This window comes from Oreochromis niloticus, linkage group LG10 (assembly GCF_001858045.2).
Source record: "Oreochromis niloticus isolate F11D_XX linkage group LG10, O_niloticus_UMD_NMBU, whole genome shotgun sequence".
Classification (NCBI taxonomy): domain Eukaryota; kingdom Metazoa; phylum Chordata; class Actinopteri; order Cichliformes; family Cichlidae; genus Oreochromis; species Oreochromis niloticus.
Genome location: NC_031975.2, coordinates 12,505,500 through 12,527,989, shown reverse-complemented (window position 1 = coordinate 12,527,989; position 22,490 = coordinate 12,505,500). Strand labels below are relative to the sequence as shown.

The 22,490-nt window shown below is 44.0% G+C and overlaps 1 protein-coding gene across 5 annotated transcripts in view; it reads left to right on the top strand.

Annotated features, from left to right (window-relative positions):
- The window catches only part of dlg4a (discs, large homolog 4a (Drosophila)), an 86,147-nt gene that overhangs the window by 27,114 nt on the left and 36,543 nt on the right, over window positions 1-22,490 (top strand). Inside the window, exon 1 of one of the 5 annotated variants that reach the window (XM_013272334.3) lies at window positions 9,576-9,952. The exons of 3 other annotated variants lie outside the window; for them this stretch is intronic. In XM_013272334.3, the coding sequence (XP_013127788.1) occupies window positions 9,851-9,952 (102 nt within the window). In that variant the 5' untranslated portion in view covers window positions 9,576-9,850. Of the gene's footprint in view, window positions 1-9,575; window positions 9,953-22,490 lie in introns of those variants that run through there. One more of the 5 variants, XM_013272332.3, reaches the window with a different exon arrangement.

Genomic DNA, 22,490 nt, shown 5'->3' with positions numbered 1-22,490 from the left:
GCACATGTGTCAGACATCAAGACATGAGTAGACCAGTCACTTCAGGTGGTCCACCACAAGATGCAAACATCAGAAGTACTCCAGGAAAGTTTCAGAGCTTGGAATCAGTGTGCATGAGTGATGGATGCCTCATAATCCAGTGCATCTGTCAAACACAGCAGAAGTGGTGTTATTGATTGGATGTGTAGCACTGCCGGTGGAGTCGCTTGATAATTTTGCTTCTAATTGCAGCAGCGCGGTGATCAGTACATACATTAAGACTCCTCAGATCCAGTGGATCGCATTAGAACACGGGGAACAACGATCCAGCAGCAAGGCAGTCTTAAGCATTCACCAAAAGCAATTTAGGAGGAGAACCAACTGAGTGGACTGAGTCATGAACTTGACCTCGAGTTCAATTGAGATCCCAAACAAGCAAGAAGTGAAGATGGCTGCAATCCAGGAGGACCAGAGCATCATGTGGGAGTGTGATCAGGCAGTTGTCTGCATGACAAATTTAGTTAAACTGGTTTGATCACATTAGGGGACCATGTTTAAAAATGGCTGCAGCCTCTACATAGTTTATTTTATGTGGATGTCACCGCCCTTGAATCAAATCATTATCAGGTGTGTTTCAGTATAAAGCCTATGTGTCTAACTGAATTTGGCTCGTAGGCTTTTACATGCTATTGAACTGAAAATGACGCTGGGCCACAGATACCATAGAGGTAGCATGTGTGAAGAGCCAACATTTCTACTTTGCTCCAGGTAGCAGAAACAAAGTGAAAATACAACTTCTCCATGCCAGTGCACGCCACCACATGTTTCAACATCATGCTATTTCATCACCTTGCACAGCTTTCTAATGGGTTTGCTGAGCCATGACTGGCCAAGTGATCTACTCCATCATAGCTCAAACAGGATGCTGATGGGAGAGCAGATTTCTGTTATATGTTTTTCATTTCGTTGTTAGTAAAAATTTTACGAGGCCCGACTCGTTTGTGAGTTTACTACCTCTGCTCAACCAGTCACTCTCTGTATGATTATGAAATGTGTCTTTGCAGGAGTTGTTTTACAGATTTGCACAGAGCCTGATTATACTAATGACAACTGACCGTGACAACCGAGGCTGAAGTTATCACGTATTTCCAAAAATCAGAAAGCGCCGTTAGCTGCCATTTTAAAAATGATCACCTCCTTTTACTGTTAGTCCTCATTCTGTTTAGAGCAATGGTGATAATATCTCTTGAACTAAACACTGCTTGCTAGATAACACAGAAGACACTTACAGCAAAGTGATAATTACTATGTTCGCTTAAGACACTGCTAGTCGGGCAGCTTTCTACCGTTATTTTAGGAAACTGTTCAGCTTGTCATAAAGATCTATGCTGGCCGTTCAAACTACGCCTACCAGCCACAACATTAAAACCTAATATTATGTGGAGCCCCCTAGCGCCAATAAAACAGCTCTGAACCATCTGTGATTGCAGGTACCAGGATATTAGCTGTAGATCAATTAAGTCCTGTGAGTTGTAAAGTGGATCATATTAGTTTTTCCCACATATGTCACAGATGTTTGAGCAGGACTGACATGTGGAGAATTACAGGAGAAGTTAAAGCTCTTTGTTAGGTTCTTTATTACAGCTGAAAGATGCTACCTTTGCTATAAAGGTCTGCTATAATGGCCTGCAACAGTGTTTAGGCAGGTAGTGCATTTCATGCAGCAAACATCCTGGTGAATGCCAGGTCCCAAGCACACTGACCAGAGAGTCATGCTGCCTCTGACATCTGCCTGCCATGCGCATGCACCCAGCTCTCACCATGATGTGCAACAGAACATGATTCATCAGACAAGGCCATCTTCTTTCACTGTTTCACTTCTGATGCTCCAGTATAAGGGATCTCAGCAGTGGACAGGGGTTAGCATGGGCATTCTGGCAAGCCGGTGGCCATACAGCCACCACTCATGCACCGCAGCCAGCATTAACCCTGTAACACCAAGTTTTTGTGATCTCAACGTCATTAGACTGATGTTTTATTTTATTTTTATTTGTCAGAAGGTTCAATAAACAGTTTGAACAGGTTTAAATAGAAAAATTACATTTTTCTGGCAATTATTTCATATTTCAGGCTTTGCGGTGTCACAATTTCTAACAATTTCAGCTCAGGATCAACCCATCAGTTAGCCTTTGCTCCCTATGTGCATCTGTGAGGCTCGGACACCTATGTCCCTGACGACAGTTCACATGTTTTACTTCCTTAGACACATTTTATAGGGAATTACCACTCCAGATGAGCTGACTGGGTCAAAATCATTTGAATCCTTATACATCAGCTTAAGGTTAAAGGCATGTTCACTTGCTGCATAGCATATTCCATATTCTTTAACAGGTGCAGCCAACAAAATAACAAAATAATCTAACAAAATAACTGGTTGCATTCACTTTACCTGCCATGGGATTTAATATTATATCTGATCTGTATGTATTTGAGTGCTGTTCATAAGAAACTGGTATTTTCTTGCCTATTTATAAGAAATTAGTGTTTTCCTGCCTACAGTAGCAGCCTGTACCAGTAAACATATGTCAGTTCAGTAACCACGACCATAAAAGACCCTCATATCACCTTTGCATTCTGATTACTGCTAACAGCTTCGTCTAGCAGTCCCAGTCTTCAAAAACCATCCCCTGGGGCACACCTATGAACTCCTTTATTCAAATGGGAGTGGTGGGAAAATGGAGCATAAATATATCCAGTTAGATTTACCTGGCAGGTTGGTTCCCGGGGGCTGTTCTGTTTTAATCATCTTGGTTAGAAGCTGTTCCATGGCTGACCAGACTGACGTCCTGCTGAGCACACTACTTGCCGAGCCAAAGCAGCGCATGGTGCCGTCTTTTGTTGCATTTCTTCAGAGGGGGCTCCAAAAGAAATCTACTTTTACTCTGACAGGCTGTCAAAAGTATAAATGAATGCGTACACACAATGAATGCAGAGTTGTGTTGCCACGGTGTGGTTCTGTGCTCCAGCGCAGTTTATTCGGTTTCATTCAATACAGTGTTACAATATGCAATGAAAAGTATTACCCATTAAATGAACTCCTGTGAGTCCTGGCCATGGTCATGCTAAAAAACTTACAAAACCCAACAAAGCAAATTTCACATCTAATTATAGACTAAGCTGCATTCACACCCCTAGGCAAAGAAAATTAAACTAGCCTAAACTAAACTGTAGTCTTCTTCCATCTGCTGTTACAAAAATAGTTCAGTGAGGAGTGAGCCTTGCTTCTGCAGTTACCACAGAAACCATGGCAAGGTTCGTCAGCTCTATGGAAACACCACATGAAGAGAAGCACATGGAAACACTACTACATGAAATCACTCCATGAAAAAAAAGAGCTCCTTTAAAATTCCTGTGGCTGGTGTTTACTTGTTAATGGAGAAAATGGCATTTATAAGGTTTATCATGGTGGATGTGGCTAAGGACTTTGATATTACAAACAGGTCATGGTTTCACACAGACAGACACAACGTATCTGCCACCAACTCCTTAAAGGATACCTGATATAGTAATTTTGAGCTGCATATTTTTCCAGTCCCAGATTCTAATAGTGTAGCTTTGCATGATTCAAGTTGAAAATAATGTCTGAAACAGGCTTTTTTAGCTTCATGTCCTTTAAGGCCCATATCTCTTTAAGACTTCTTTCTGATTGGCTGGCCTTTGCAAACAGAAGATTTCAACAGCAGTTGGGTGGGACTTCTGCGCTCTAGTTGACATTGTGCTGCTCTTCATGATCGCTTCGACGCAGTGAAGAGCTCGACGTGAAACAAGGAAAGCATGACAAATATGAAATAAGACTTATGGTTATTAAAGTCAAGTCTTGCCGCTTGCAGCACAACATATTACGACATCAGCCAGACATTGCATTAGCATGTTCGCGGCACGGCTGCTTTAGCAAGACGACAGACTAAGGGAGGGCTTTCGGCACGTGGGTGGTGGTGTTTTACATCGGACAGATTTTAGTGCAGGTTAGAGCCTGACGTGATGATCCAGATGATCTTTTATGCGCATCTTTTCACATTATGCGTGTTTAAGTCTGAGATGGAGGGGAGGGCAGCTGGCAAAGGATCGTCTCTGTACTGTGGATGGCACACTGCTGTTTGTGTTTAGTGTGGGAGGAGGCACAGCAGAACCAGCCTGTGATACAGAATGTGAGGTTATGGTTGCAAAGAATTGGACCAGTAGCTGCAGTTAGACGTTCTTCTCTCATCACAGGAAGACAATTATCCGCACGCTTTTAAGATTACGACGTGACAGTGTGGATGCTCTCATCCACTTGAAGGGTGGTGCGGACAACTTCGATCCCGTTTTCCCCCTTAAATAGTTCCTGCAGCTACCAAAAGGAGAAAAACTGCATTCTAGTGGCTATGTATTTTTTCTTTTAGCTTTTTGAATGTGTTGAAGGGATAATGCACGCACCATACTTCATACATAATGGATTGCTCCAAGTCATCGCTGTTGGTGATGACTCCATTTGGGCATGTAATATTTATACAGCTGGGTGAATTCGCAAGAGAGAAAACCAGGAATATCCTATCTGAAACCTAACAGTTTGCCTGTACTACAACTTTTGTGTCCTGCTGTTGCACCTGCAGGTTACCTTTAGCTTTGTGCAGCGTTGGGGTCAAAGGGTTTTTACTGATGACAACAAGTCCAGTTTAACTTTCTCTGACACTAAAGAGTGAATTCATAAAATATTACACTCGAATGCATCTCAGCTAACATTTTGCTTCTAGTAAATTAGTTTTAGCTCGCAGGCTTCTTTGATATGAAATTATGCCTGTAGATGCTGCAGGTCTGTAGTCACTAAATAGAATCAGATATTCACACAGAGAACTTTCAGATATTGTTGGTTCTGTGTAGGTGTGAATACTATTATTCTCACCTTGTGTGTTTTCCTAGTCAGGAGAGCTGAGGCAGTCTCAGAGCCTCGGGAGATTCCCAGTTGTGTTTGCGTTTCAGTTCCGCTGTTCCGGTGTCAAAGCTGCTGAATGCTGGAGGTAATGGAAGGCTCAATACTAGAGAATTGTTCTGGAAGTGTGATATACATTTGTTTCCCCCCAGTTTGCTGCCTTCTGTGACAGTAGTTCTACACTTTCAGTGAATGCAAACACTAAAGCTGTAATTCCTTGTAGGTTTTTTCCTCAACAAACAACTATTTAGAGAGCGAGCCCAGACAGAGCAAAACTATTTTGTCATCCATGTTTCACATGTTCCATCAGATTATGGCTTTTTATAAAAAAATATAATTGGTAGATGTTCGTTTTGATTTATTTCAGCATGGTGTATTATACAGTAATGTGGGATTTGTAGGCTTTGGTATGGTCATGTTAACTTGGTAGTCCAAACCTATGTTTTAGAGATTTCAAGAAACAATCGGCTGCATGGTTCAAAAGAATGCAACCCACCATCAAACTACAATTTCGACACCTGTAACTTGCATGTAAGCAATCCACTAAGCAGGGGATGAATATACAAGGGGATTAAATCAGATGGCAAGTATTCCCCAATTGGAGATCCCTAACAAAGTCAGCAAAGAGCACATTTAGTGTTGGTCAGGCTTGAAACTGTATTTTTTAAATGATTAATGCAAATATCATGTTTTCTGGAAAGCTGCAGGGAACTCATTTTAGAGGCCCTTTGTGGGATTTCTCCTTTTCCCAGATCTACAGTATAGATTTTGGAGAGATACACCAGGTTGAAATAAACCACAAATATGCGTTAAATTAAAAACACATTATAAAGTTTGGAAAAACTGTTATGCAATGGCCACAATCAACTTTATGGTGTCATTATAAACTGGTTCCGATATGGATAACATATGGAATAATTACTCTGCACACATTTACATTTGGTGAAAGGTTTGAGGCTAATATTATTGTTATTTCTGTTGGCTGGACTTACAAAATATGCTCTAATTCATAAATCTAAAAATCTATAGGCAAAATGAAGCAATATCAAAGTGCATTCATTGCTTTATCTAATTTTGAGATGTTTATTTATATTTAAGAGTCTAATAAATAGAAAACAGCAATAACATTTAGCTGACTATAGTTGGCGGAGTAGGATCTATTGATCACACACATCTCAAAAACGAGGTGAGCTAATCTAAAAGCATGAACATGCTGTGCATTTTAGATGGGGATGTGGGGAGATTAACAAATGCATCAATGAAGACTGAATATTTACATTTTAACACAATCAAATGTAAACCAATCAGAATTTCAGCTTTGATTTTAGCTTTAATGTAAACTTTCAGCCAACCACCACAGCTAGTATGGAACATCTGGCTCTAACCTCAGGGCAGGCTTAGCAGGGTTTCGGACACTCACAGCGTCAGTGAACGGCTCTTCTCGTGAGCTCACTGTGTTTCTTTAAATTCTCTGTCCATTTGAGAAAGACCTGTCACGTGTCTTGCTTGTGTCGCATGTAATAGTAGCATGAGACACCTGCTTTTATGAAGACAATCATCCGTGACAGAAACAGTCCTGCTATACAGCCAGTGACCAGAAAGCTGCTGGCAAGAGGACTATTTGTTAGGGATCTGCCACCCTTTGCAGATGTTGTCATGGAAACACTCTTTTGGGGTTCTCTCTCTCTCTCTCTCTCTCTCTCTGTTTCTCTCATACAATGCAGCATTAGGATGTTAATGCTATACTCAAAACAGTTCAGGTTTCCATGTGACTCCCACGCTTACATAATACTGTAGTTGAAGGGAAAAGCCACTTACAGTATGCCACAGAAATTATACTGTACCCATGGTATATTATACTTATTATACAATACCTGTGTACCCATGTATTATATTGTACCTACGCTGATAATTTATGACGTTAGTCACATCAGTTTTTGTGTTAATTGCATGTTAATACACTTAAGTGTTGCATAAAATGGGTCACTTCTACTGTATATGTTGATTATACACTATATATTAAAGATTGATGCATCTGGTCTGGTGGCCATTGGCCTAAGCCTCGAGTTAAGGATCTCGGTTTTCCTAAATGGACATGCTGAGTATGGCTGACTACAAAAGCAGGGATACAGCACGCTCAGATGGTAATAACTTTGAAATCACATGGTAGCCTCTCATAATTAATTTTATTCTGTGTTAAATAAGACTTGCAACGATACCATTAACTCATCATGAAAGTGTTTATTTATATATCAAACCATGTAAGAAATGGGCGTTTAAGAATGAGCCTCCTGCTGGTAGTTACAAAACTGCAATTTGTTTTGTTTTTCTGACCCAGCAGCTACGACCATCTTTTATAGTCTATGCAAACAATTCAAAGCTACCACACAGTACGCTAGCATAGTAGCCAATAAAGTCAGCCGTTTTCTTTTACCTTTGAACCAAAGCTACACAAAAAATAATCCATGATTTGTGAATTATGTGCGGGTAATTTGCTACCAGAGGCCCCCACTGGTCATCAGAAAGAAAGCAGGTTTCAGGGATTTCTGCCTTCCAGATCTGAAACCTCTATGTTTATGTACAGTTTATAGTTATACTTAAAAAGAAAAAAAAGACATGTCTATGTCTACATATTTTTAATGAAAGCATTGAGAGGAATCCCAGGCATTCCTGGGTTGTTTATTTGGAGGTTTCTCTATTAGGAGAGAAAGAATAGAAAATAGTTCATTTCTTTTTCTTGCCAATGATATATAATTTAGACCTGTGATATGAAGGCTGATTTGAACCAAACTGAAATGAGACAGACTTCTGATTAGATGATTAGTTATTGATATTGTGACAGTACTCTTTAAAGAAAGTTACCTTCAGAAGGTGGAGTGTTGACAGGGGAACGCAACACACATAAAAACTGTGTGGATGTAATTCAAGTGGAGGAGTAGAGGAAAACGCGTGGACTACCCTTGTGTAATTTTGAAGAGGTGGCCTACTAAAAGTCTGTTACTCACAATCTTTTTCAGTATACAGTCAGCAATGTGCGCTATCAAAGGGCATTCACCGCTGCAATCGAGGACAGACTTTCAGTTATGTGCATAAAAATATATATATATATATATATTCATGGTAACTGTTGTAGCTCTCAGAAGTCCTCAGAGTGATTAGAGCCAAGAGTCCAAGTATCAAGCCTGGAAGTAAAACATTTCCATAAATAAAGAGTACTAAAAGACAAATGTGAAGCAAGCAAAGACTCAGATGACTTATAAAACAGAACATTTATGTGATCAAGGATTCTCTGCTTATGTTGATGATTACTCCCTGAATCACATGACCAAACTAGAAACTTTTAATTTCTACACACGTCTTTTTTGGTCATTGAGAGAGTTAACTCTAAAAGAAAAAACATTTTTAAGCACCTGGCACTATAGTCTAATTCACACTGTGCTGTAATGACCTCCCCATGAAGATCTGTGATAAACCTGCTGATGTCTTTAGCACACTGGATATCCCCAGCTCTATAGGTGGGAGATAAGGGTTTTAAAATATATATATCAGCAGCACACTGGGATATCTGGAACAGTTTCTGTGTTCGATTTAACGCTGACGTCACCCGGGAGCATTGAGCCCTGCGCCGCAGTCGGTCCTGAGATGAATGCACAATATTCAAATCTTCCCTACCTGGTTCTCTCACTCCACCCTGTGGGCTCACCATGCCAGCACAATCCCACGAAGGAGCAGAGACCATCAAAATACCGAATGAAAACTGAAAAACACATTCATGTTGTGACAGCTGTAAAGTGTGTGTGTGTGTGTGTGTGTGTGTGTGTGAAAGAAAAAAGGACAATACCTTATATCTATGTATTTTATTTTGAAAACACCATTAAAAAAAAATCAAGAGTAATTTTAAAATTGATTTAACTTTAGGTTGATTCAGTTTTTTGTTTTTTTGTTTTTTTGTTTTTTAGTTCTGAACAGCCAGCCAACAGCCCAGCGAAAAATAAAGGCCCACTTTCAGCACTTCCGTTTAGCACAAGTGGCTCTATTCCCTATAACAACCATCCAGATCATGCGCAGTGTTAGCTGAGAAAATCCAAAATAATGACACATATAAGTACTAACACAACAGCAACAGAGTCTCAGCTTGTCAGTCCTAGTTTACGTCACTATTTCACACTATTACGACATTTAAGAGAGGGCATGTGTTTGCTATACGGTCAAACACCGTGTGCTGATGAATGAAATGAAGACGTTTCGCATCCCTCCTCCTGAGTTGAGGGATTTCAGCACCTTGGACAGCAGCCTACACGCCATTTTCCCGGTGATCCATCGGGGGGCGCAGCAATCACGCTGTTACATGTGGAGGAGAGCGAGGATGTTTGTGTAGCATCAAAAAATGCTCCCCGGCTTTCACTGCTCTCGCTTTGATACTGCTCCACTACTACTACTACAATTTCCACGCAGACCCAAAGGATAATTGATAATCGCTCTCCCGTCACTGTCTGCGCGGATTTCCTGTAAGATTCCTGCTGCGCTTTACGTCCAAACTTTACGGCTCAATCAAGTGAAGCGCGAGGACAGAGAGAGAGACGCGGGGGGTTGGTGGGGAGGGAGACGCTATAGCTATGGGTGACGCTTGCTGTGTTCAACCTCTGGACAATATGGCAACGTACAGGGAGCAGTCGACTCTTTAAACGTAAATGTGAAGTAAATGTAAAAATAAACGAACAAATAAAGCAGGAATACACCTCACGCTTCAACGGGGCAGCCCGCCCATTAACGGGTATCACCGGCCCCACACGCCCCCTCCAGCTTCCGCGGCTCTCGTCTAAATTGCACCGTGGCTCTGAGTGAGAGGCGGCGGACCGACGAGCTCTGGTGCTGTCTGCCTAGTGTGAGGGCTTCGGACTGATGTCTCTGCCTGTCAGGAATTTAAAGTGTCTTTCTCCGGTCATGTGCCAGTGTAAGGTCATCTGCAGCAACCGGACCCTGTCTCTTATGTTCGGGTGCAAGGTAAGTCTGCAGCAGCAGCAGCAGCGACTGTCATCTGGATGCACTTTGTTCAGACACCGAACAAAACCGAGCAAAAGGCCTCTGGGAGAAATTAGCTTGCGTTCCTTTTTTATTATTTGTTTATTTTTTGGAGGGGGAGGGTTAAAAGCCATCTGAACCGCGCTTTTTTTCCCCTTCCAAGTGCAAATCCACGATAGTAATTAGTGCAGTGAAGTGACTTGACCATATGTCTTGAGCCAGCAAGCTTATTCACATCTTAATACCTTTACACCGCCGAGTGGTCGGGGTTTTCGTGCTCAGATGGTCGATTTCCATTTACACATAGCATGCTACGGCATCGCTGGCAAGCACTGTTGTGTTTAGTGTTAGCTGCTGTTCAGCGTTAATTCACAGACTGATGCTGCTTAATGAATGGAGCATCGCTCCCTCCTGTATTTCTCCTCCGTCTCCATTGGGCAGGTCACGGTAGGGCTTGACCACAGGTTCACTTTGCATTCCAGCAAGGGAAGATGCATGTTGTGCTTTTGACCTTGGAAAAACCACTTTATTGCTCAGGGCCACTTAAATAGCCTTCATCCTTAGAGGAAGCTGCAACAGAGCAGAGCCAGCTTGGAGTAGGGTAACATGAACGGAGAGTAGTCTGCTCTTAAATCAGACCCAGGGGGTGATGTTTGCTGTTTATCAGGAAAAATCAGGCAGTTTTTATTTTCTTGGATGTTTTTTTTGGTGTTTGTCTGTTTTCCATCATGATGAGAACGTGTAATCCAAAGAGAGGACATTGGTCATTCATTCACTGATTCTCTGATTGTCCAGATTTTCCTCCCTCTATCCCTCCCAGCTTCAGGTGTTTCTAGTATTGCAGCCAGCTCAGAGTTTCCCTCCACATGGCACACTAATCTGTTAGCTTTACAAAGCCAAATCCGACTACACTGCTCTGCTCTGGCCAGTAATTGTTGCTACACTTGCCAAAATGGTGTGTACATGTGTACAGAGCTCCAGTTAATTGTTTGTACATTCACTGCCGACATTTTGGTTCGTGTTTTGTCCTGTCACTAGAATCCAGTTCACTTCCTAGTTTGTGGCTAGGAGATAAGACAGCTCGGCATCTTCGTCGTATCCTACTACCTGCAACTGTTTGAAATTTTGTCTGCTGCGAAGCTGGTGAGGTTTTACGTGGGTGTTCCCTTTTCGTGTCTCTGAAAGGGTGGACCTGCTGTGCTCAGTATTGAGTTTACTAGCAGAGATAATCCCATTTGTCCCCATGCATCACTCCCTCCTGGCTCATATCCTCCTCTGCATCTCCATCAGGAACACCACACCTTCCTCGTGGAAAACACATCAACATTCTTCTTCCAGTGATTCAAGCTGTGTCTTCTGTAGTCATGACCATCCAAGTGAAATGCAGTTCCACAGCACAACATTTACTCTGTCGTGAAGAGCAGGTTTCAGGTGGGATTAATGACTCAATTAAAGCCACTTGTACACTAATTCTGTTTTAATAGATCTGGCTTCTAAGCATGGGATTCTTTTCATTTCAAGCGTAATTTATAAGCAATTATTTTAGTTGAGATTGTTTGGGAAATTTCTGGTAAGGCTGTCTCGATGATGCCACTGTTAACTGTGTTGGAGCTGGCTTGTTTTGAGGGGAAAACACACAAATCATCAGTGCATTCAGGACTAGCCTCAGCATTGTTCTTTCATGTGCAAACAGTGTACAGATGCAGGTTCAATAGCCCTCCAGCAGCTTGTGTCCAGTCGGTTGCAGTCTCGCAGGGAGTTGTTATAGGTAGGGCTTAATTTGGATCTCTGGGATATACAGTGTATTGGATCAATATTTTTTTTTTCACCTCATATCATGTATTTGCACCCTTTGCTCTCACCATTTTTTCTTCGATAAACCTCTATGTTACACTAGCTACCTCATGACCGGTCGTTTTCCAAGGGCTTTCAAGGTGATGTATTTGCATAACCTTTGTTCTTAAACAATGCCCGGCACAAATCCACTCAGTCATTTTGAATACAGTGTCTTAATTAAAAAGGTCTTTATATGGCTGTAGGCACTCAGCAGTGCTTTAATGTGCTCTTTTATGCTTAATGGCCATTGATGGCCTTGCAACATTCAGTCAAGACGGCCTGCCTCACTTTGTCTTTAAGCCACAATCCGGAGCAGTACTTCTACTAAAGCTCGTGCAATGTAAACAGGCCAAAGGATAGAGTTTTAAAATCGAGCGTTAATGCAATGAATGATTTATGACACAGGTATCAGCGTGCCTTCATCTCAGTGTCAAGGTCTGTAATCAGCTCACCCTGATAATCGATTTCCGCTGTCTCTGTATTGGAAAATAAACAAAAAGAAAGGTCATTCATTACCAGCCCCCAAAATTTTAAATGCTCAGAAGTAATAATATAGAAAGGAGATAGCAGAGAGGATATATTTGGGGCACTGATATCACATTCACCATGCTTAATGTCCCTGTTTTTATAGTCTTGCAAATACACTTCTTCCTATGGATTTGACCTATTTTACTCTGCTGTTTGTGTCGCCTTCTTTGTTACAGAGCAATGAGCCCGAGCTCAGCAATAAGCTCGAGGATTGCCATCATTGTAGTGGAGTGTACAAAAGTTCTTCTCAGGTCTAAGATTGAACCATTTCCTTTATGTGCTTATGTGAGCCAAAACACCACACTGTGTTATGAGAGAGGAACATTTATGGTATGAAAACTAAACCTGTTTTGAAACTGACCTTACTGAGTCCACCTATCAAGGTCATGCAAAAAAAAATATATATATATAAAATAAATAAAAGTCTAAGCAGAATCTAAAAGAGGTAGCTGTTGTTCATAAACATAAACTGCATCCTATTAATGGGATGGTTGTACACAATACAATTTGTAATTTAAACAGCTCTAATATTCAAGCTTACCAACATGGCACTTTACAAATGCAACAGTCACCAGAATTAGACATAAAAAAAATGATGGCGGAGCCTTTGATTAACCAGTAGAGGCCCTTGTTACAGTTAATGGTACTGATTTACTTTTAAGCTAACTTTATTGATTGGCAAACACAAAACGGACCAGAACATTACAAATTAAAAACTCACCTCACTGAGCATCTGGCACATGGATATGCATCATCAAACATTAAAATTAAAGCCATTTTTAGCCTCGCTGTAATGCAGAAAGATTCAGAGTTGCTTTACCCTCCAGGAAGTAAACATTCACAGAAGGCACAAGCACGTAAATAAGCTCAGCATTTGTCTCCGAAAGCCAAAATGAATCACTACCAACTACTAAACATGAAATACATTTATTTTTAATGTTCAGCCATTTAAAAAGCCTCTTTGTTTTCGATGCTTTTTTTGAACCGTTTACTTTCGAATTGTGGTATAACAAGGTAAAGCTTTTTATTCTATGTAAGCCATTAAGAAATCAATGCATTTCATCGAGGGGCGCTTCATTTGCAATATTTATTATTGGTACATTTAAATCTACCATCGCTGCATTTTCATTTCTAATGAAGTACTATGGTAAAATGGCTTCTCCATGCATGACTGTGTTTGTGGACAAGTCAGAGAGTGAGGGTTAATGCTGCAACCCCCATTACAAGTGCACCATACGTGAAATTGCATGTGGTCAGCAAAAAAAAAGAAAAAAACATGATGTGTGCATGCTTCTGTGGACCAAGTGAAAGGAGATGAAACGTTGGGTTACTTAACGTAATCCCTGGTTCTTTGATAACAGAGTGAGGTGTTTCACTATGGGAATCGCCTCGGCGTGACCAACTACGGAAGCTCCAATGACACCACGTCTGTCTCTGACAGACCTGTCGAGCCGTGCTCAGGGCTCTGCCCCCTCATTCTAACACGGCCGACCAGCTCCTCCTATCTCATTCCAAGTAGATTTCTTTCCGTGCCTAAGCAAGGAGGGAAGTGTTGGTGAAACACCTCACTCTGTTATCAAAGAACCAGGGATTACGTTAAGTAACCCAACGTTCTTTTTTAACTTCGCTCGGTGTTTCACTATGGGAGATATGGCCCACTCCTGGATTGCGCCAGCTCCCGAAGCTACTCTCCAGTACTACTCCAGGATCTCAGGTCGAACCTGAGGCACCAGAATCCAGCACTGCCTGAGCCAGGGATGACTGTGCAACATCCAGCCGATAAAACCGGACAAACGTGTGCGGCGTAGCCCAGCTTGCTGCCGCACAAATATCCTGGACTGATACACCTCTGAACAAAGCCCAGGATGTGGCCACACCCCTAGTGGAGTGAGCTCGAAGTCCTGGGGGGGCCTGCGAGCCCTTACAGCTATAAGCCAGAGCTATGGCCTCTACAATCCAATGAGCTAGCCTCTGGCGTGATAAGGGCCTGCCCTTGTGAGGGGAGGCCCAGGAAACAAACAGCTGATCCGACTTCCTGAATCCAGCTGTTCTGTCAACATAAGTCCCCAACGCCCGCACAGGGCACAAAGTGTTCAGCCTCTGCTCCCTCTCTGAAGAGAATGGAGGGGGGTGAAAAGCCAGGAGCTCTACTGTAGAGCACCTGTATGACGTTTCCAACACTTTAGGGACAAAGGCAGGGTTAGGCCTCAGGCGTGCTTTAGTGAGTCCCAGGGCCAGCTGTAGACAAGAGGGGTGAATAGACAGAGCCTGTAATTCACTAACTCGCTTGGCTGTGGTTAGAGCCAACAGCAGAGTGGTTTTAAGAGAGAGAAACTTCAACCCCACTGCCCCAATAGGCTCAAAGGGGTGGTGGGAGAGGGCCTCCAAAACGACTGACAGATCCCATAAAGGGACCAGTGGTCTAGAAACTGGGAGCGTTCGACGCGCCCCTCTCATGAAGCGACATACAAGGGGGTGCTGACCAGCAGGTTTATCACCAAACCCCACGTGGCAGGCTGAAATAGCTGCTAAATAGACCTTTATGGTGGAAAAAGCTCTCCTTTTGTCCAGCAAGTCCTGAAGAAAACACAACAGCTCCACCACTGAACACTGAAAAGGGATAATCTGCTTTTCATGGCACCACTCTTCAAAAACACACCATTTACTGCTGTAAATGGAACGAGTGGAGGAGGCTCTGGCATTCTGAATGGTTTCAATAACCTTCGGAGGCATGCCTGCTGCCTTCAAATTCCACCTTTCACGGGCCAGGCCCAGAGAGCAGCCTGTTCTGGATGGGGATGGTATATCTCCCCATGCGCCTGAGACAGAAGGTCCCTGCGGATGGGGAGTGGCCATGGCTCGTCCACCAGAAGCTGGATGATTTCTGCTACCCAGTGTTTGGATGGCCACCGTGGAGCTATTAAAATCAGTGACAGCCCCTGATCCCTCACTCTGATCAGTGTTGGGGAGATCAGGCTGAGGGGAGGGAAAGCATACAGCAGAGTTTTTGGCCATGGATGGGCCAGCGCATCCACGCCCAGTGGCGTGTCTGTGTCTGACAGGGAGAAAAACAGAGGGCACTGTGTGAGGAGCCAAGTGCTGCTCCACACAATTATTTCCCTGGCTAACCTGTGTAGCTGCCGGGAACGGGTGCCGCCCTGGCGGTTGATATAAGCAACTACAGTGGAGTTGTCTGTTTTCACTAAAACATGTTGTCCCCGGAGATACGGCAGAAAATGCCGTAAGGCTAGGAGCACCGTGCGGAGCTCCAGCACATTTATGTGATTCAGAGCGAGTCTCTGTGACCAAACGCCATTCACTGCTCTGCCCATCATAGTTGCACCCCAGCCTGACAGGGATGCATCTGTGGTCAGCGTCACCCTGAATGACACTGCCCCAAGAGGTACCACCGCAGCGAGAGCTGTCGGGCTCCTCCAAGGCCGGAGAGCCGCGATATACGGCTGCGTTATTTTCACACCACGACTGAGATGTCGGCGAGGGCACAGCTGCAGAGAAGCGACCCACCGCTGAAAATCTCTCATCATAAGCAGCCCCAAATGTACCACCAATATCACCGAGGCCATGAGGCCGAGGAGGCGGAGACAGAGTCGGAACCGCACGACTTTCCCCAGCTGAAAACGGGAAAGACAGTGAGTGAAGGATGCGATCCTCCGCTCTGAAAGTGCGATACGATAAGAGATGGAGTCTATTCTGAGTCCCAGATACTCTGTAAACTGTGCGGGTTCCAAGTGGCTCTTTTCCAGGTTGATAGTGAACCCAAGCTCCGTGAGATGATTCACTACCACCTCGGAGTCTTTGATTGCCTGCTCGCGCGATCGTGAGCATATTAGATAATTGTCTATGTAAGAGAATATTCTGATGCCGCTGTTCCTTAACGGAGACAGCGCTGCCTCCACACATTTGCTGAACACCCTTGGGGCTAAGGATAGCCCGAATGGGATAGTTTGAAACTCGTACGCTACGCTCTGATAAGCGAACCTGAGATATTTCCTTTGTGGAGGATAAATGGCGATGTAAAAATATGCGTCTGATAGGTCGATTGTAACAAACCAATCTCGGTGGTTTTACCGCAAACTGTAGTCTGTAACCCTGGGAAATGGTTGACAAGACCCAGGGATGAACTGCTCATGCGCGCCACCGCTCCAGCCGCGCTGCGAGCGGGCCCCTGAAGACGCGGTAGCGTGACGTCACCCCTGTGACACAGAATGTTGCAGGTGTGCTAGGCTGACCGCTTCTTTTTCCCCTCTCCAGGGTGTGACGGCTTGTTCTTTGCAGCAGCTGCTGCAAAGGAATGCTTGCTCCAAGGTCTTTGGTTCTCTACCTTGGCCTGGTGGGCACCCTGCTGGCCTCCTGCTCCTCTCTGCATTCTGACCCCACTCTGTCTCCCTCTCACAGCTGCTGCTGTTGCGGCAAAGCCAGCTCTTGGCACCTGCTGGGGCTGAGAGTTAGGTTTTCTGGGTAAGCAGAGGTTGAATGCTTCTCCCTCTTGCTTTCTGCGGGTGCTTGTTTCTCTCATTCTCTCCAGAGCTGGGCCAAAGAGACCCTTGGTTGGGTCATAGGCTGCATCCATTACCTCAGCCTTCTGAGCATCACCTAGGCCTGACAGGTTTAGCCACAAGGCTCTCTCACCCGAGACTGCAAGGCCCATAACGCGGCCACACCCTTGGACTGCTCCCCTGGAGGAGCGAAGAATGAGATCATTAACCACGCAGATTTCATCCCAGAGGGCTGGGTTCGGGGAACCCGAGTCAAGCTCACGGCCCATGTCTTCCAGAATTTCTGCCTGATATGCTGATAACAGTGTGACTGCATTAAGCGAGCATACTGACTGTGCAGCATATTTGTACATCCTTTGATAGATAGATGCCGTGAGGCGATCTATCTAGTTGGTAAAGAAACGCTAGAAGAAGCTGAGATTGCCCTGCGGTTAGGGTGAAGGTGATACGCCACTGAAGGCTCCACTGCTGGGGGTTCGGTCAGCCCCAGTTCACCCATCCCCTGGATCTCAAGCTTAGAGCAGCCCTTGGTCGGAAGCTTGCTTTTAAAAGGGGTTGACCAATAGCGACTGATTTCTTTCATGCAGGCCGGGACTGCTGGCAGAAGCTGCTTCGATGGCGGCAAGGCTGGTGGGAGCCTCTTGCCGTCATACAGGTCGCGTTCTGCCGCTTTGGCATCCTGGGCGGCTGGCCATGGGATGCCTAGCTTGGCAGCAGCCCGTTTGCAGACCTCGTACAAATCACTGTCCACCGGGGGTGCAACTTCAGCCCCACTCGGTGGCCTGGACTGCTGGGGAGGAAAGGTAGAGTCATCCTCCTGTTCCTCATCCATGTCCTCCAGGTCGAGGAGGTCGGAGTCGGCATCGCCCTCCGCGTCCTTGCCACCTGGCCCGCCCACGTTTTGATCGAGGAGGTCCTCGAACGATGGGGGCATGAACGGGGACTCTTCTTCCATCATGTCCGCCCAGCTTGTGGAGGCTCGCGGATGACGGATATCGCTCGTAGCAGTAGCGGCCGACAGGCAGGGGTCCTGACTGTTCGTTACTGCTACTCTCAGCCTCCTTTCCAGGACTTTCTCTGGCATCAAAGCACAGTGTGGGCATCCCTGAGGGTCCGCCAGTGAAGCCTGAGCATGCTTGGCACCCATACAGACGATGCACATTGGATGAGGGTCCCTGCCCGAGATGGTGGCACCGCATGATGCGGGGCACGGGCGGGATGCAGCCTCTTTGGCCTTCGGCTCCGACCTTTTGGCGGGAGTAGGAGCCATTGACATGGTTAGCGGAAAGGGGTGAGACTAGGCTACACCAGGCTCGTCTCGACACATTAGCCTGTAAGTAGCTAGGACTAGCAGCAGGTGTTAAATCAGAGCTAGTCACCGCGGGAGTCAGCTTGTCGTGACACGTTAGCTGCACTCCTCTAGCCAATATCGTTAGCAACTTAATGCTAACTGAACCCTAGGTCGACTAACAAGCTAATGCTAGTGAGACGCTAATGTGGTTCGTGGCCTGCTAACAAGTTAATGCTAGCCGGACACTGAACGAACAGCTCGCCGTAACGCGTTAGCCCGAGTTACACAACGTCGGCTACCTCGCTAACTAAAACCAGGAACCGCTGGGACAGCTCGCCTGACGCGGTTGCTGTTCCACAGTGCGACTCTAAGTACACTTCTTTCGAAGGACTTACTCAGCACGATCCAAACTGGAACCGGAAAAACTGCGTTCGGCGACGTACTCCTACACGGAACGCCTGATAACTGTTAAGCAGCTAATCAAGTTAGCTTGGATGCGCTGAGGGAGCTCAAAGCAGTTTCTCACAGGAAGAAAGCGAGAATGAGTTAGGAGGAGCTGGTCGGCCGTGTTAGAATGAGGGGGCGGAGCCCTGAGCACAGCTCGACTGGTCTGTCAGAGACAGACGTGGTGTCATTGGAGCTTCCGTAGTTGGTCACGCCGAGGCGATTCCCATAGTGAAACACCGAGCGAAGTTAGAAAAAGAACGATTAACACTGCTGAGCTGTGTCTGACCCGCAGACTTGCAAAAACAATACAGCAGTTTATTTATTTATTTATTGCTAATTAAGGGTAGCATGGCATGACGTACTCCTCTCAGTGCAGCGAATATCCAACACACCCTTTTATCCACGGGGTTGCACTTAAGCTGTCAGGGCTCTGCTTGTTGCATTGCCTGCACACACTGACCACCAGAAATCTAGTCAGCTGTAGGCTCTGACTCTAGCTTCCTCACGTGTCACGAAGCCAAAAGGAGGGAGCATGTTTGCTCTCCCTTCCCTCCCTGTCTGATCTTGATGTTTCCCTGTGTGCATTAATGCCAAACATTAATTCAGCAGTCTGCATTTACTTCCATTTACATAATGATAAATTTCACATGAGCTGGCCTACTACTGCAGACTCGTGAAAGTGTTTCTTGCCTCGCAAATAAGTGTGAAGTTCCCGTGAAAACAGGCTCTAGACAGACACGATGCCCCCCCCCGTGCCCAGCCCTTTGCAGAAGTGCCACAGCCGAGCACCCGCTATGGCAACATTTACTGTAACTCTGATCTGATTATTGCGTTTGAGGATGATGCATCTGTGTGGGTCTTATCAATGATGAATCATCCCACAGACAGGAAATTCAGAATGGTATTAACATCACACGAACATAAATTAACAAGGAAAAAGACTGAAATTTGAGGAAAGTTAAAACCGCACTAAACATGCACCAGCTAACTGCTAAAGTTGTTTTATGGCCTTTTATGTTTCATTGTGTTTCACTGTGATATGGAAGCTACTTTCAGCTGCTTGCTTACCACGAGGGGTCCCCACAGCAGGAAGCTCCACATGTTTGATTTAGCAGTTTTTAATGCCAGCTGCTTTTCCTGCAATGCAAAAGGGGATTCGGGTCATTGACTGTAATTGAACCAGCAACCTTTTGCTCGCCAAGCAAATGGTTCCACTCTAATATAAAAAAGCCTGTTTTTTGTACAGTGGTTAAAATGGGTTTCGAAGCATGTACTGCTGAAAGTATTTCTTTGATTAAAATGTTGATTTTGAATAGGTCTTCGGGGCAGAACTTAAATCGCCTCCCTGTGGGACGACGCGGATGCCTTTCTGTTGCTGCTCGCTGTGTAACACCTTCGTATTTCAGCCCAGAAGATGTGTTTGCACTTGCTTTTCATTCAATTATGCTAATAAATCAATAAATCATGATAATAAATCATTTAATTATGCATTCTTAAATAAATATTCACTCTTTGCCCTTTGTCTTTCTGTCTTTTGAAATTGTTGTCGGCTCATGTGTAAGCTTTGTACTTAATGCTAATTTTCAGCATTGCAAAGGCATTAGAGTGACAACTGCAGACTTAAATTTGGGTAAAGAGGGGGTGAATCTAGAGCATCTCCATGGGGGTATTGGATACTCCTCTTTGTTGGAGCTCCACTTTTTGTTTTGATTTAGGACTGATGGATTCTTACATTAACATCCTTCTCAGCGCAGCTTTAAGCAGTCTGCCCCATGGTAAATGTAAAAGTCTGTTGTTATTGTGGAAGCCAGCATAGCTACAGGATACTAACACTCGTCAAAGTGTTGTGCTGAAACACCTTGGAGAATAGTCTGAAGTTACCATTGGCAGTAGATGAGTGAATTTTCTGTCTTCTGGGGCTCACATATACATGAAAAAAGTGTTGTACTGGTAGGTGTTGGCTGGCAACAGCAATTGTGATAATGCAAATGAGATGAAAGCTGTGTTTGAGGTTTGGCTCTTGTGAAGACACTTGGGAGTGAAAATCAACTGAGAAGGCAACAGTGACTGTATCTTGATGGATTGTAGTGGAAAAGAGGACGTTCACATGACCGTCACAGGCAAATCTTGCTCTCTTTTCTGCGCTCTGTCAAAGTGACAGTGAGCGATGATGTTGGGCACCATGGGTGTTATTTCACCCGCATCATCAGTCTGATTTTCAAGATAATGTAAGTAGTCCACGTGAGTGTGGTTGATAGGTTCTAGTGGGCTGGTGTGAGGGTTTGTTCACCAATATCCAGGCAGAGCTGTGGCCTACATACAGTGTGTGAAGGGAAGAACACAGTAATTAATTTTTGTTGCTCTTTTTCAAAGGAAGAGCAAGAAGTAAAGTTAAACCCCAGGTCAAAGACACTTTTATTTGGCGGTTTTTACATCAAGCAATTGAAGTGCAGACTTTCGGGTTTAATTCAAGGGACGGCAGAGCATCTCAAGGAACACTTTTCTACTCTATCTGAGCACTCAAAGCGCAACTTGCCTCACCCATTCCTACAATGCTTCTTCTAAGTAAGTGCTTTCTGTCTAACATTCTCACACATTCATACTCTGATGGATGAATCTTGCCCATGCAGACTGGAGTAGCTTGGAGTTGAACAATCAACCTTCCAATTAGCAGAAGACCTCCTCTACCTCTTGAGCTACAACCACCAATGTTGATGGTTTTAGATGTCAGGCAGTCATTGGCTGCAGGATCATCCAATAATTAAAAGCAATCCTTACACTTAAAATGATGTTAGTTTGTCCAATTACTTTTGAGCCTCTGAAAATAGGGCATGATGTAATTCCTAAACAGTCAGTGCAGTACTTTTGCTAAACCCCTTGACTTAAAGCTGAGAGTCTACAATTCAATCACATCTTGATTGCTGGGTTTAAAATCAGCTGTGTTGGTGTACAGAGGTAAAATTACAAAAATTGTCCAAACCCTTACAAATCTAAGTGTATTTCTTGTCTAGCCGACCAACATTATGCGTCAGTGAATCATCAGTAATTATATGTATGTTTGTTTTGCTGATGTTTGATCCACGCATGAAAATGAACTAGAAATGCAAAACCGACCAAGCTGTTCTCTTCCCCCTACACAACACTGCTGAGCCTGTTATTATTCGTTTTAACCATAGCAAACTTGTATAACATTCATTGACTGTGAGTGCAATATTGTCCAAGTGTTTTATTTGTCTGGGATATCTAATTTGTGAATATTGCCTCCCGTGCACATGTGGTTTTCTACCTTTTCACGTTCATTCATTCAGATTATCTCTACCACCCACAGCGTACAGGTCACTGTGTCATCTCAAAGAGCCTCCGGGCGCTTGTTTGGGAAGTTTTATTTTGAAAAACTATCCAGATTTAGTTAAATTCAAATGGTCACTGCGACATGAAAGCTGATTGAATAAACAAAAGAAAAAGTTAAATATCACCACAGGTGACTGTGTTTCAGCACAGGGAATTCGTGCATAATCTATGTTGTTAAATATATAACAGGAACATTTTGGTCAAAAAGAGGTAACACATCCTCATCACTTTCATAGGATGCAAATTGATGATGCTGTCCTGCCTAGTCATCACACCACAGGCCCATTCTGTGGCAGGAAAAACTCTGATTATTCATATTTTTTTCAAAAATTAACTACTGTTAATTATTTGTTAAACTGTCAGGTTTCAAACAATCAGTTGCTCCTATCTAAATGTGTTAACTTTGGCTTTGTGTTTTGATTTTTATGCCGTTTTATGTATTTAAACACAAATCTTCAAAGTCATTTGAATAGAAATACATTTACTTTTCATGAGATATGTTGTGCTGCTTCCAAACGTCATATGGTTCATTCTTAAAGTATTTGCAGTA